Here is a 13,937-nt window from a genome sequence, read left to right on the forward strand (position 1 = left end):
TTCCCATGAAGGTGTAAAACCTGACAAGAGGAAGATTTCAGCCATTGAAATGATTCCATGTCCCCAGTCAAAGAAAGATGTCCAACAGTTTCTGGGAATGGTTAATTATCTTGGAAAATTCATATCCAATCTTTCTAACAAAGCAGCGGCATTGAGACAACTCCTATAGAACAAAAATGAATGGCGTTGGGGTGCTGAACAGAAAGAATCATGGGAAGGGTTAAAACAGTACCTGATACAAGAACCAGTATTGAAGTTCTATGCACCAGGAAGGCCTATTAAAATTTCAGCAGATGCATTGCAGTCTGGGTTGGGTGCAGTGATTATACAGAAGCATGAGGATTGCTGGCAACCAGTCACATATGTATTGAAATCACTGACTAATACAGAAACTAGATATGCACAGACTGAGAAGGAGAATTTAGGAATCTTGTTTGCCTGTGAGAGATTCAATCAGTATATTTATGGACAGACAGTGAAAGTTGAAATAGATCACAAGCCCCTGATTGCATTATTTAGCAAACCACTAAATGACTGTACTTTAAGGAATCAAAGAATGATGATAAAGTTGCAAAGGTATAGTTTGCTGAAGACCTACATGCCTGGTAAATTTATGTTCACACTTTTCAGAGTGGTGGTGCCCACAGCACCCGAAAAGACAGTAGAGATTTAGGTGCAAGCCTAAGTAGCCATGATTGTGAGGTTGATTCCCATAGATAACAGGAGACTGCAACAAATAAGAAAGGAGACAGAGAAAGATGAATTGTTGGGAATCCTTAAGGAAGTGATAATTAAAGGGTGGCCTGAAGAAATAAGCAGTTGCTGTCTAAGTATAAGAGATCATTGGAACCGCAGACATGAACTGATCCATGATAGGTGGGGTGATTTTCAAGGGTGGTAAGGTAGTAATTCTGCTGAGCCTCCGAAAAGAAATGCTACAGAAGATCCATGAGGGTCATTTAGGAATTGAGAAGTGCAAAGAACGAGCGCGAGAGGTGCTATATTGCCCGCAGATCAATCGCAACATCACTAATGTGGTAAGAAACTGCTTTTCACGCTTGAAATACAAGCCATGCCAATAGGCAGAGCCATTGAGACCCAATTCAGTTCCATAAAGGCCTTATGAGAAGGCAGGCGCTGATTTACTTATCTGGCATTCAAAGGATTACTTAATAGTCACCGATTATTACTTTCTGTATCCAGAAATTTGAACACTGCACGGTACTAATAGTAAGTCAGTGATCGCTGGCATGAAAGGAATTTTTAGACATGGAATTCCAAAGGAGGTCTTTAGTGATAATGGGCCACAATTTTCCAGCACAGAGATTAGGCAATTTGCCTCAGATTGGGATTTTCATCACAAAACTTCTGTTCTAAATTACCCCCGATCATATGGACTGGTGGAAAGATCTAAACAGACGGTAAAGAACCTGATGAAAAAGACTTTTGACAGTGAAGGCGATATGTATGAAGTGCTGCTAATCTACGGAAGTACACCCCTGGAGAATGGCTTTTCTCCAGCTCAACTGCTAATGGGAAGAAGGATCAGATCTAATTTACCTATTACTAATAACTTGCTGGGATCTCAAAACAATGCCACTGTTCAGAAGATGAAAGAAAGTCAGAAGTGGAAGCAGAAATATTATTTTGACAGAAGGGCCTGTGATCTCCCATCTCTTAATCCAGGTGATAGAGTGTGCTTGAGGCATCACACCTCTAATACTTGGGGCCAAAAGGGTACCTTTAAAGAATAGCTGCATTCATGGTCTTACATGGCCCAGACAGACCAAGAAGACACATTTTTAAGTAATCTATGAGTTATCCCAGAGAGTTCCAACACCATAAAAGCTGAGGTGGATTCTAGCATATCTCCTCTGACTGATCTGGATCATCAACACATGGTGAAGAAACTGTCGGGGAATGAGAGAACAACTCAGACTCGAATGAAGGGCTGGTACTGAGAAGATCTGATCGGGTGATCAAACAACCAGAAAGACTCATAGAAACTTGCTAGGATATGTGAAGAGTTATATGCTAGTAACCTCTCATTTGTAGGTAGTTGACATGTTGAGCTTATGGAATTGTATAATGCATGTGTTATTAGAAAGTTGTGTGTTATTAGATGTTAGTGTATGTGTCATTTTTTATAGGTACCTAAGGGTTAACTTGTTTTCTTTAGGAGGGAAGAAGTGCTTGTAGAAGATTGTAATTTAGAGATGCTCCCTAGCATGGAACAGTGTTGTGAATTGGAAGATGTGTCCTACATCAGATCTAACATAGCTGCTTCCAGCTGCACTCCTCTGAATCACTCCCGTCTGTGTTATTAAAGTTCTATTCCTTACACATTCAGTAGTTTGTTCTTAAGGAACCCTCAAGATCATTATAATCATGGTAGGGACTGTTCAAACATATAGTAAGTCCCTGCCCTGAAGAACCTGCCTCTGAATAGACAAAGGACCAGAGAAGGGAAGTATTACTTCTATTTTACAATGGAGAGCAGCTGAGGCACAGTGAAATTAAGTGACTTGTCCAAGGTCACACAGGAAATTTGTGGCAGAATCAGGAACTGAGCCTAGAACATCATAGTCTCATTCCAGGGCCTTAAACAAAAGATTATCCCTCCACCTAATGCAGGAATATTTTAAAAATACAGTATGAAAAAATGTACTACATTATACATTTTTAACAGGTTCAAACATGACTGTGAAGAATCAAATTAGATGACACAAAACTGGCCATGATTGAGTGGTCAAGTTAACCAGGGCAAATAGTGTTCAACATTGTGCCAGCTTACCACGATTAAACCAGCATTGTGTCAGCTAACTCAATTTTTCACAATTATGTTTAAACATGATAACATTCTCAAGGGAAGACAAATGCTTTGTTACTATACACATGCAGCCATTTTAAAAAAATTTTAATCTTTCAGTTAGATAAATAATAATAAAAATGCCTAAATTATACCAGTCCAAATTATGGGTAAAGGTGCAGATCTAATTGCCTATGTCAAATCTGAGTATATCGGCTTTCTGGAGGAGTCAAGAAAGAATGGACTCCATCAGCCAAAAGAATTTGTAGGTGGCTGGTTCTGTTCCTGTTTAAAATTGTTATTTTTGTTGCTGGGATTTTGTTTTATTAATTATGTATTAGGGAACCTAGAGCCTTGTATACTTGACTTTTAAAAATCATTTAAATCTAAATAAATACATAAAATCTCCTCTGGCCACTCTGCAACAACTACTGAAGCTTCAGGGCCCCACTTTTTCCCATTCATGCCCCATCACAAAATCCCACCCTACCTCCTACTGGTGCAAGCTCTATGTAGCCAAGCCTTCCATCAGTGAAGCAGAACTATTCAACGGAAGGTATGTCTACAGTGACGGTGGCACTGTTGGCACTGCTCGATTGATTCTGTGGGATCAGTTGAGCGGCAGTGGAGACCTGCTCAATCGGTCTGGAAGTCAATGCCGTTAATCCACTCCCACAAAAAGATTAATGCTGTGTTGATTGGAGGGCATTTCCCATCAGCGCAGCATCGTGGGGACGCCACGTTAGGCAGAAGTTAGGAAGTCAATGGGAGATATGCAAGTTACTCTACATAGCTTACATATCTCCCATCAACTTCTGCCAAATTTCGCTGGCAGTGTAGACCAGGCCTGAATATAGGGCTCTCTACATCTATGCTGGATTTGTTCTGATGTGCCAATGGTCTACTTTCTTCCCAGGGATGAATTCCCATTTCTGGTTTAGTTGCTTCCCTGATACTTGGAGAGGTGTGTAAATGGCACCCCCCGCAGACACTGGGATGAATTAAGACTAGCAGATGAATTATAACAAATATCAACTGTTTGTGGTTAGAATAGACTCATGAATGCATAATGCATCTTGATTTGTCTTTTACTTTTCCCTTAGTAATCTGAGACTGAATTCAGTGTTCTTTAAAAATAGGTATTAATACACACTTGTTTGATCCAGGTGTAATCTAGGAAAGTTAAATGTTATGCAAGCTTCCCAACACAGCTCTTCTGCTGCACATCACTCATGTCTGCAAAACCCCCGCTATACCAGGGACATCTCCTGAACACAGAATGCCAATCATATTACATGGACAGTGGTTTCATATTAGGTTCAAATAGGTGCATTCATCTGTTTTAGCAGTAACAGGTTGAGATCCTAATATAGTATAACCCTATAAGAGAAAACAAATTCATCCATGTTTCCTACAGTTAGATTAGGCTACAATCCAATTTATGTAATGGATTTGTCATGCACAGTGATTGATAACATTTCTAGTACACATGTCATATGGCATTTTGTCAGAGACATTGTCAGGATCACGTTGGCATGTAAGTCAGTGGGAACAACTAGGGAAGATAGACTCATATACTTTAAGGTCAGAAAGGACCATTATGACAATCTAGTCTGACCTCCTGCACAATGCAGGCCACAGAACCTCAGCCGCCCACTCCTGTAATAGACCCCTAACCTATGACGGAGTTACTGAAGTCCTCAAATAATGGTTTAAAGACTTCAAGGTAGAGAGAATCCACCAGATAATCCACCATAGCTTGTGTATCTCCTGTCGACCACCAGCAGCAGTGTAGACCAGGCCTGAGAAATAAAACGTGTTGGGTGAAGATTCCTGCTCTAATGATAGGAAACCCTCCTCAATCTTTGGCTTATTTTCTTCAAGTGACACACACCTTACTGCCTCCATTTCCCAGCCCCAACAACAGCTGGCAGAAATACGCTTTTCTTATCAGGAGAAAGAAGAGTACAGTAGTTGATGGGAGACTTTGGTGCACATGTTTGGCAGAAGAGGAGGGAGAAGGAAAGATGAGAAGCTGAGGATGAGTTTTAACTCTTATTTTTCCTCAAATGCAATTTACTCATCTAAACTGAAAATCTTCCTTAGTGCTCTAAGGGTTACTTTAATCAAAATCTTGCAACTGTGAATTCTCATAAGAATGATCTATGGTAACCCACCAGGAACTCTTTATCAAACATTATTTCAATGAAATCAAGATCATAAAATTTTGTGTTTCCTAAGTAATGAAATAAGATCTGTGTTTGAGACATACTTAGCTTGAACTTGAAGCTCCCACATATGTGAGGGTTTTTTAGATGCCTAAAGCTCTCTCTTTCCTTATACAATACTACATAGAATTTTGTGATGAATATGAAAAAAAATTGAGGTATTTTACATGAGATTTGTTAGCTATCCATTTTTTTAAAACTTCAATTTGTTGATGTAATTTTCCCCAAACTATCAGATCAATTACCTGGAAAATACGTTGTAAGGACTGTAAGGAGGGTTGAGGCAGAACCAATAGGCAAAAGTGTCTCAGAAGACGTGGACTAATCTCATTTCTTCCCGCACTTGGAGGGACGCAGTCTGCAATCAAGGAGATATCCTGGACATTCTGTGAGAAACAGAATGGGTGAAACTTGAAAGGTAGCAACTGAATCAGCATTTCAAAATAAAATGAAATTTTAGAGCTCCAATGCAATTGCAAGGATTCCCACGTCAGGGTCTCCATCTTGCTCCAAATGTAAATGTAGTTAGAAAGTGGGCCAAATTAATCCCCAGTATAAATCCACTGATTAGAAAAATGACAGAGAGAAAGAGTTACTCAGAACTAAATTATATATATTTAAACAACAAATATTGAGTTCTTTTCCTATTGGTTTATCAATGACAGGTGAGTAATTTGACCAATTTAAGATGCAGAACCTTCAGATTAAATAATTAATTAATAAACTAAATAATAAACAAATTAATCAACTAAATAATAAATTGGAAACATTCAATCAAAATTATCACTGAAGAGAAGTCTTATTTTATGTAAAATTATATGGGAATTTTTACCTAATTCAGAATCCACGCAAACAACATAGATTTCAAAATTTGATTTGAATTTAAATGTTTGTGTTCTGCTTAGGAGAGAGTGTGGAAAAAAGACACAAAGAGGAACAGAGATAAAAAAGTCCAATGAAAAATTATATGAAAAATAGTAAAGAATGGAGCAGAGAGTAGTAAGATTAAAAAACAAACATGAGTGTGTGGGGAAAAGGACCAGAAAGGTGAGAAATCCAGTAGCCCAATAAAATGACGTCTTGCTGTTAATAAGATTCCTTGTCTTTATGTGCCCCGATCCATGAAATTATCAATTTTTCTGGCTTCCCATAATGCTCAATAGACTCCCCTTCACCATTTTGTGGCTGCTTGCTCATTATCTCTTCTGGGTCAGTCCTTCTCTCCTGAGAATTGTTACTTGCGGTGGATGCCACTCCTACTTCCAACCTGTTTCAAAGGGAGATAGAGAGAGCAGGGAGAGAAGGGGATGGGAGAATAAGGAGTTCACTCCCTGTGTGTCATGAAAAGAACCCTGAGTGGGTCAAAAGTGTAGTGAGGGGAATGCAGAGGCAGAAGCAGCATCAGACGGAGAAGTTGATTGAGGCTGCAGGAGGTGAGTTTCTTTGGTTGCCACCATGAGATAAGAGGAGACAGGGAGGTGTAGGAGTGGTGCTGGTGCCAGGCTTTGAGAACAGCCTAAGTTCCAAACCGAGAAAAGGGAAAGGAGGCTTGCTGGAGAACAGCTGTTAGGGACAAACAGCTGGTCTCTCAAAATGTTGTGCGCTCCCAATCCAGAAATATACTCACAACTGGTGAATGGGATTCTTGTATCTAGTAAGTGGGGTGATCTACCTGTAGAGAAGAAGCCATTTCTGAATGTCCATAAATATGTATATAAATCTCACATGTATGTACAAATTGGCCCTAGGGTTGCCAGCAATACAAGGCTGAGAATTAGAGAAACTGGAATGCTGTAATGGCAAAAAGCAAACTACACAGGAGATGTAGCCACACATCTTCACAGGGCTAGGAAAACCATCAGGGAGTACAAAATAAAATTGATACCACCAATGAATCCCTTTGGTCTCACAGTACCACACCTCATCCCTATATCCTTGCTAGAAAAAGTCAAAGAAGAATGAAAGATATTGGGTTACTTCTGAGAAAGAGGAATCCACTGATTGGTGTGCTGGGATGGTTGTAGTATAGAAGAACAATGGCAAAATCTGCATTTGGGTGGACCTTAAACAACTTAATAAAAGAATGTTCAGAGAAAGACACATGCTTCTGCAGTTGACCAGACATTAGCTCAGTTATCAGAAGACAAGGTATTCTCAAAGTTAGATGCTACAGCACCTAACTGGCACATCCCCCTTGCTAAAGAATACATACCATTATATTCACCACCCTGTTTGGAAGTACTGTTTCAACCAGTTTTCATTTGGCATAACTTCAGCACTAGAACATTTCCAGAAAAGAATCTCCCAGATTGTGTCAAGTTTTCCATGTTGTCTTTTGCCATATAGACAGAGTTTTCGTGCACTGAATTGATAAAAATGAACATGAATGACTACATGCAGTTTTGAGGTACTTCCAACAAGCTGGCCTCCCACTGACTGAGAAAGGTTAATGTGGAAAAGAGCATGTAAGATTTGTAGAATACAGAGTTAGCAAACAGGGAATTCAGCTGGATTCAGATAAATTGAAGGCATTGCTTGCCTCACCTGAACCCAACTATAGTTTTGCTGTAAGAAGATTCCTGGGCATGACAAATCGTTTTGGGAAATTCTTAACAAATTTAGTTCATCTAACCAAATCCTTAAGTGTTCTCCTTTAATGGTCACAATATGTGGATCTGGAGGAGCACACAACAAAATACATTTAATAAAATAAAAGAACTACTGAGTCTTCATCTGTTTTAGCACAATAATCAGTAAACTATCCAACAACAGTAGTAGCAGATATATCTTCATATGGTGAGGAGACCAAACACCTGTTGCATTTATATCAAAAAGCCTCAGAAAAACTAAGCAGCAGAATGCTCAAAAGGAAAAGGAAGTTTTGGCAGTCACTCGGGGCTGTGAATGGCTCAGTGCATAACTGTTTGGCTTGGAATTTAACATAAAAACAAACCGCAAGCCCTTAGTGGCATTACTGAGTTCAAAACCACTGGATGATGTTCCACCCAGCATTCAAAGATTTTGATTATGATTGATAAGATTTTCTTTCTACATGAACACACACCAGGGCAAGCACTCACAGCAGCAGACACTCTTTCTAGAGTGCCAATTAAGCAGCTACAAATGGAAGAGGAAAAGACTTTAGAGGAAGATATCAAACTCTAAATTGAACCTGCAACAATTTGAGCATCTGCTAGTAAACTCCAGAAAATCAGAAATGGACAACTAAAGGATGAGACTGGCCAGAAACTTACTTGACTTCACTAAAGAGCATGAGGTCAAAGGAGTTCACTTCGAAGAGACTTACAACCATATTAGCAGGACCAAAATGACCTTACGTGGCTGATGGCCTGCTTTTGAACATCAGTACATTCTTATCCCTTTAGAATTGCAGAAAGAGAAACTCTCCAAAATCTGTGAAAGACACCAAGTTATAAACAAGTGCTGGGTACGAGCACAACAATTCTTATGGTGGCCTGGTCTAAGTAGAAAAATTCAGACTTTAATAGAGAGCTGTGAAGTATGGGGCTGGAGCACAAGACTTGTGAGGAGAGACTGAGGGAACTAGGCTTTTTTAGTCTGCAAAAGAGAAGAATGAGGGGGGATTTGATAGCAGCCTTTAACTACCTGAAAGGAGGTTTCAGGGAGGATGGAGCTAGGCTGTTCTCAATGGTAGTAGATGACAGAACAAAGATCAATGGTCTCAAGTTGCAGTGGGGGAGGTCTGGTTGATATTAGGAAAACGTTTTTCACTAGGAGGGTGGTGAAGCACTGGAATGGGTTACCTAGGGAGGTGGTGGAATCTTCATCCTTAGAGTTTTTAAGATGAGGCTTGACAAAGCCCTGGCTGGGATGATTTAGCTGAGGTTAGTCCTGCTTTGAGCAGGGGGTTGGACTAGATGACCTCCTGAGGTCCCTTCCAACTCTAATATACTATGAATCTATGTAACAAGGGAGAAAAACAATCACAAGAACCATTACTATTTACAAAGCTATCTGCTTTTGACACAGTCCAATATGACATCCTCATAAGCAAACTAGGGAAATGTGGTCTAGATGAAATTACTATAAGATGGATGCAAAACTGGATGAAAGATGGTACTCAAAGAATAGTTATCAATGATTTGCTGTCAAACTGGGAGGGCAATTCTAATGGGGTCTCACATGAGTCAGTCCTTGGTCTGGTACTATACAGTATTTTCATTAATAACTTGAATAATTAAGTGGAAAGTCTGCTTATAAAATATGCAGACACCACCAAGCTGGGCAAGGTTTCAAACACTTTGGAGGACAAGATTAAAATTGAGAATAAGGGTGACAATTTGGAAAATTCGGTCTGAAATCAACAAGCTGAAATTTAATAAACACAAGTGCCAAGTACTTCACTGAAGAAACAAAAATTGAATGCACAACTACAAAATTCAGAGAACAGGCTAGGTGGTAGTACTATTGAAAAGGATACGGGGGTTATAGTGTATTAAAAATTTCAATAATGTGATGCAGCTGCAAAAAAGGCAAATATCATTCTGAGGTTAATAAACTAGAGTGCCATATGTAAGTCTTGGGAGGTGACTGTTCTGCTCTACTTGGAACTGATGAGGTCAGATCTGAAGTATTGTGTCCAGTTTTGGGCACCCTACTTCCCAATGTGGACAAACTGGAGGTTCAGCATGGAACAAAAGCACTACCTGAACAAAGACAGGGAACAAAGTTTGGCTCAAAAGCTGTCAAACATTTGGAACTGTTCAGATTGTGGCAGAAACTCTCAAATCCTACCGAGTGGAGATTCCAAAAGGATTTGTCTGGAGAACCTGAGTTCATCTTCAATACTTCCCAGCACAACAGAGAATCTGGGACCTGAGGCCAGAACTTCACACACACGGTCTGGAAGACTGATTAGACCCCCTCAAAGACTTGATCTTCAGAATATTGCTTAGGACTATTTAAACTGAATCAATAAAGGACATAGTAGTGTAAATCATTTTAAGGAATTTAACATTTATTCTGAATATTTGTGCATATATACATACACACACACTCATTGGTTTATAATTTAAGTTTTAATCTTTTATTATAAAGAAAGGGAAATGTGAAGTGGTTATTGAGCTCCTGGTCCTCTATAGCTCCTGAGTAGACCATGATGTGTTGCACAGGGAGCTTAATAAAGAGAAGGACTTCCTGGGTCAGGGAGCTCTCTAGTTACTGCTTAATGCATGGCATCTTAAGTTTATGTCCTGATGCTACAGAAAGAAAAGACTGTAAAACCTGAAAGCAGGTCTGAAAAGAGAAAAAGATCCTCAGGAGAGAGGGGAAGGTCAACAGACATTCTGTAAGGATATAGGAAGGGGAGAGGGCTATCGAGCTGAATATGAGATTGAAAAAAAAACGTGTATCTATTTTTAATTACGTAAAATGATCTACTTAATTAGAATACAATCAAATAATATTTTCTAAATAAATTCTAATTAAAATATTCTTCTTTTACAATTTTTCTTGCTTCTCAAATCAGACTTAAAAAAAATTCTACAGTCCTTTAGAACAACCATTAAGACATATTTAAGGCTCTCTTCATCTTTCCTGGAAAACTCTTAAAATATACTCCATTGTATCAGTAATTTATTAAATATTATCACAATATTAACATGAAATGGTTAGTAGCCCTTAGATTTAACTAATCTTCTGCAAAGAGCAAGTTATTATAATTCATAAAAAATCTGAAATCAACACCGTACCTTCCATGCAAGTTGCTTAGTGTCATAAAAACCTGCTAAATCTAAAAACTGTCTGATTGATTCTAGCGGTGGCTGGGCACCATACTCCTCTGGTATTGGCATATTCAGGTCATCAATAAACACTATCACCTGTGAATAAACAATCACATTAGAAACCATATCTGAGTTACATTAAGCTTAGCTTTACTTTACTTATTATTACAGAATATTAACATGAAGAGATTGTGTTGTATGTATATAGTTATGAACCAGCTATAATATTGTTTTTGATCTAAAACACATGTTAATTAATGTACCTGTACAAATGACCTAATATATTGTCATTATATGAGTAGCTCAAATGTTAACTGCAAGATATAGACAAGCTATATGGAAACAACGACAATGGTTTAATATATTAAGAAACATAAAAAAAACCATAAGAAACATAAGAATATTCATACTGGCTCAGACCAATGGTCCATCTAGTGCAGTATCCTGTCTTCTGACAGTGGATGGTGCCAGATATTTCAGAGGGAATGAACAAAAAAGGGCAATTTATCAAGTGATCTATCCCCCAGCCTCTGGGAGCCAGAGGTTTAGGGACACCCAGAGCATGGGGCTACATCCCAGGCAATCTTCCTAATAACCATTGATGGACCTATCACCCAGAAATTTATCTAATTCTTTTTTAAAACCAGCTATACTTTTAGCCTTCACAACATGCCCTGGCAACAAGTTCCATAGGTTGATTCTGTGTTGTGTGAAGAAGTACTTCCTTATGTTTGTTATAAATCTGCTGCCTATTAATTTCAATGGGTGACAATGGGTTCTTGTGTTATGTGAAGGGATAAATAACATTTTCTTATTCACATTCTCAACACCATTCATGATTTTATAGACCACTATCATATCCCCCCTTAGTTGTCTCTTTTCTAAGCTGAACAGTACCAGTCTATTTAATCTCTCCTCATATGGAAGTTGTTCCAGATCCCTACTCACTTTTGTTGTCCTTCTCTATACCTTCTTCAACTCTAATATTTCTTTTTTGAGATGGGGCAATCAGAACTGCATGCAGTGTTCAAGGTGTGGGCATACCATGGATTTACCTAGTGGCATTATTATATTTTTGGTCTATTCCTTTCCTAATGGTTCCTAACATTTTGTTAGCTTTTTTGACTGCCTCTGCACATTGAGCAGATGTTTTCAGAGAACTATCCACAATGACTCCAAGATCTCTTCCTTGAGTGGTAGCAGCTAACGTATACCTCATCATTTTGTATGTACAGTTGAGATTGTTTTCCAAAATGCATTACTTTGCATTTATCAACACTGAATTTCATCTGCCATTCTGTTGCCCATTCACCCAGTTTTTTGAGACCTCTTCTTTGTAACTCTTTGCAGTCAGCTTTGGACTTAACTATCTTGAGTAATTTTGTATAATCTGCAAACTTTGCCACCTTACTGTTTACTCCTTTTTCCAGGACATTTAAGAATATGCTTATTTAAGAACATCCTTGGGAGATCTCATTATTTACTCTCTCCACTGTGAAAACTGACCATTTATTCCTACCCTTTGTTTCCTTTCTTTTAACCAGTTATTGATCAATGAGAGGATCTTCTCTCTTATCCCATAACTTAGTTTGCTTAAGAGCCTTTGGTGAGGGACCTTGTCAAAGGCTTTCTAAAAGTTCAAGTACACTGTATCTTCTGGAACTCTCTTGTCCACATTTGCTGACCCCCTTCAAGGATTTTAATAGATTGGTGAGGCATGATTTCCCTTTACAAAAACTGTATCGACTCATTCCCAACACATTGTGTTCATCTGCGTGTCTGATAATTCTGTTCTTTACTATAATTTCAAGCAATTTGCCTCGGACTGAAATTGGGCTTACTGGCCCGTAATTGCTAGGACTGCCTGTGCAGCCTTTTAAAAAATATCAGTATTACATTAGTTATCCACTAGTCATCTGGTACTCAGACTGATTTAAGCAATAGGTTACATATCACAGTTAGGTGATATCTGCAGTTTCATATCTGAGTTCTTTCAGAACTCTTGGGTGAATACCATCCTGCTCCTTGTGACTGATTACTGTTTGAATTATGAATTTGTTCCAAAATCTCCTCTATTGACACCTCAATCTGGGATAGTTTCTCAGATCTGTCAGCTAAAAAGAATGGCTTGGGTATGGGAATTTCCTCATATCCTCTGCAGTGAAGACGAATGCAAAGAAGTAATTTAGATTCTCCGCAATAGGCTTGTCTTCTTTGAGTGCTCCTTAATTGTTCAGTGGTTCCTCTGACTGCTTGGCAGGCTTCCTGCTTCTCATTCATTTAAAAAAATACTGCTGTTAGTTTTTGTGTCTTTTGCTAGTTGCTGTTCAAATTCTTTTTTGGCCTAATTATAATTTTACACTTGACTTGCCAGAGTTTATGTTCCTTTCTATTTTCTCCATAGGATTTAATTTCCAATTTTTAAAATACGCCTTTTGGTCTCTAACGTCCTCTTTTACTCTGTTGTTTAGCCCTGGTGGCATTTTTTGGTCTTCTTACTCTTTTTTTCCCCCCCAATATGGTGTGTGTGTGTGTATATATATATATATATATATATACACACACACACACACACACACACACATACACACAGTCTGAGCCTTTATTATGGTATTTTTAAAAGTTTCCTTAAAGCTTGCAAACACTTCATTCTTGTGACTGTTCCTTTTAATTTCAATTTAACTAGCCTCCTTGTAAAGTTATCCTCTTTGAAGTTAAATGCTATTGTGCTGGTTTCTCTGGTATTCCCCCCTCCCATAAGGATGTTAAATTTAATTACATTATGGTTGCTATTACCTAGTGGTTCAGCTATATGCACCTCTTGAACCAAATGTGCTCCACTTAGGACTAAGTCAAGAAGTGCCTCTTCCCTTTTGGGTTCCAGGACTAGCTCCTTCAATAAATAGTCATATTGAGTGAGATCATCCCCTCCCACAATAAAACCTGTAGGAGACAGTTCTGGGAAAGAAAGCATCTCCTTGCACAACTGCACAGGGCTGGGAATACTACATTTGACTTTACATAGAAAGAGATGACAACAAACAATGAGAGGTCCACAACTGTGAGGGAACATGAGAAGCGATCAAACCTGAGTATGTATTTTATTAGTTCCTATTTGGATTTTTTTTAAAGTTA

General features: G+C 38.6%; 1 protein-coding gene across 1 annotated transcript in view; it reads right to left on the reverse strand.

Annotated features, from left to right (window-relative positions):
- The window catches only part of DNAH14 (dynein axonemal heavy chain 14), a 584,657-nt gene that overhangs the window by 225,634 nt on the left and 345,086 nt on the right, over positions 1–13,937 (reverse strand). Inside the window, exons 59-60 of the mRNA XM_067564773.1 lie at positions 10,770–10,898; positions 5,283–5,423 (exon numbers count right to left, since the gene is read on the reverse strand). Of these exons, the coding sequence (XP_067420874.1) occupies positions 5,283–5,423; positions 10,770–10,898 (270 nt within the window). The remainder of the gene's footprint in view (positions 1–5,282; positions 5,424–10,769; positions 10,899–13,937) is intronic.

Source organism: Emydura macquarii, unplaced genomic scaffold (genome assembly GCF_026122565.2).
Source record: "Emydura macquarii macquarii isolate MOO-44397 ecotype Brisbane River unplaced genomic scaffold, CSIRO-AGI_Emac_v2 contig_2676, whole genome shotgun sequence".
Classification (NCBI taxonomy): Eukaryota; Metazoa; Chordata; order Testudines; family Chelidae; genus Emydura; species Emydura macquarii.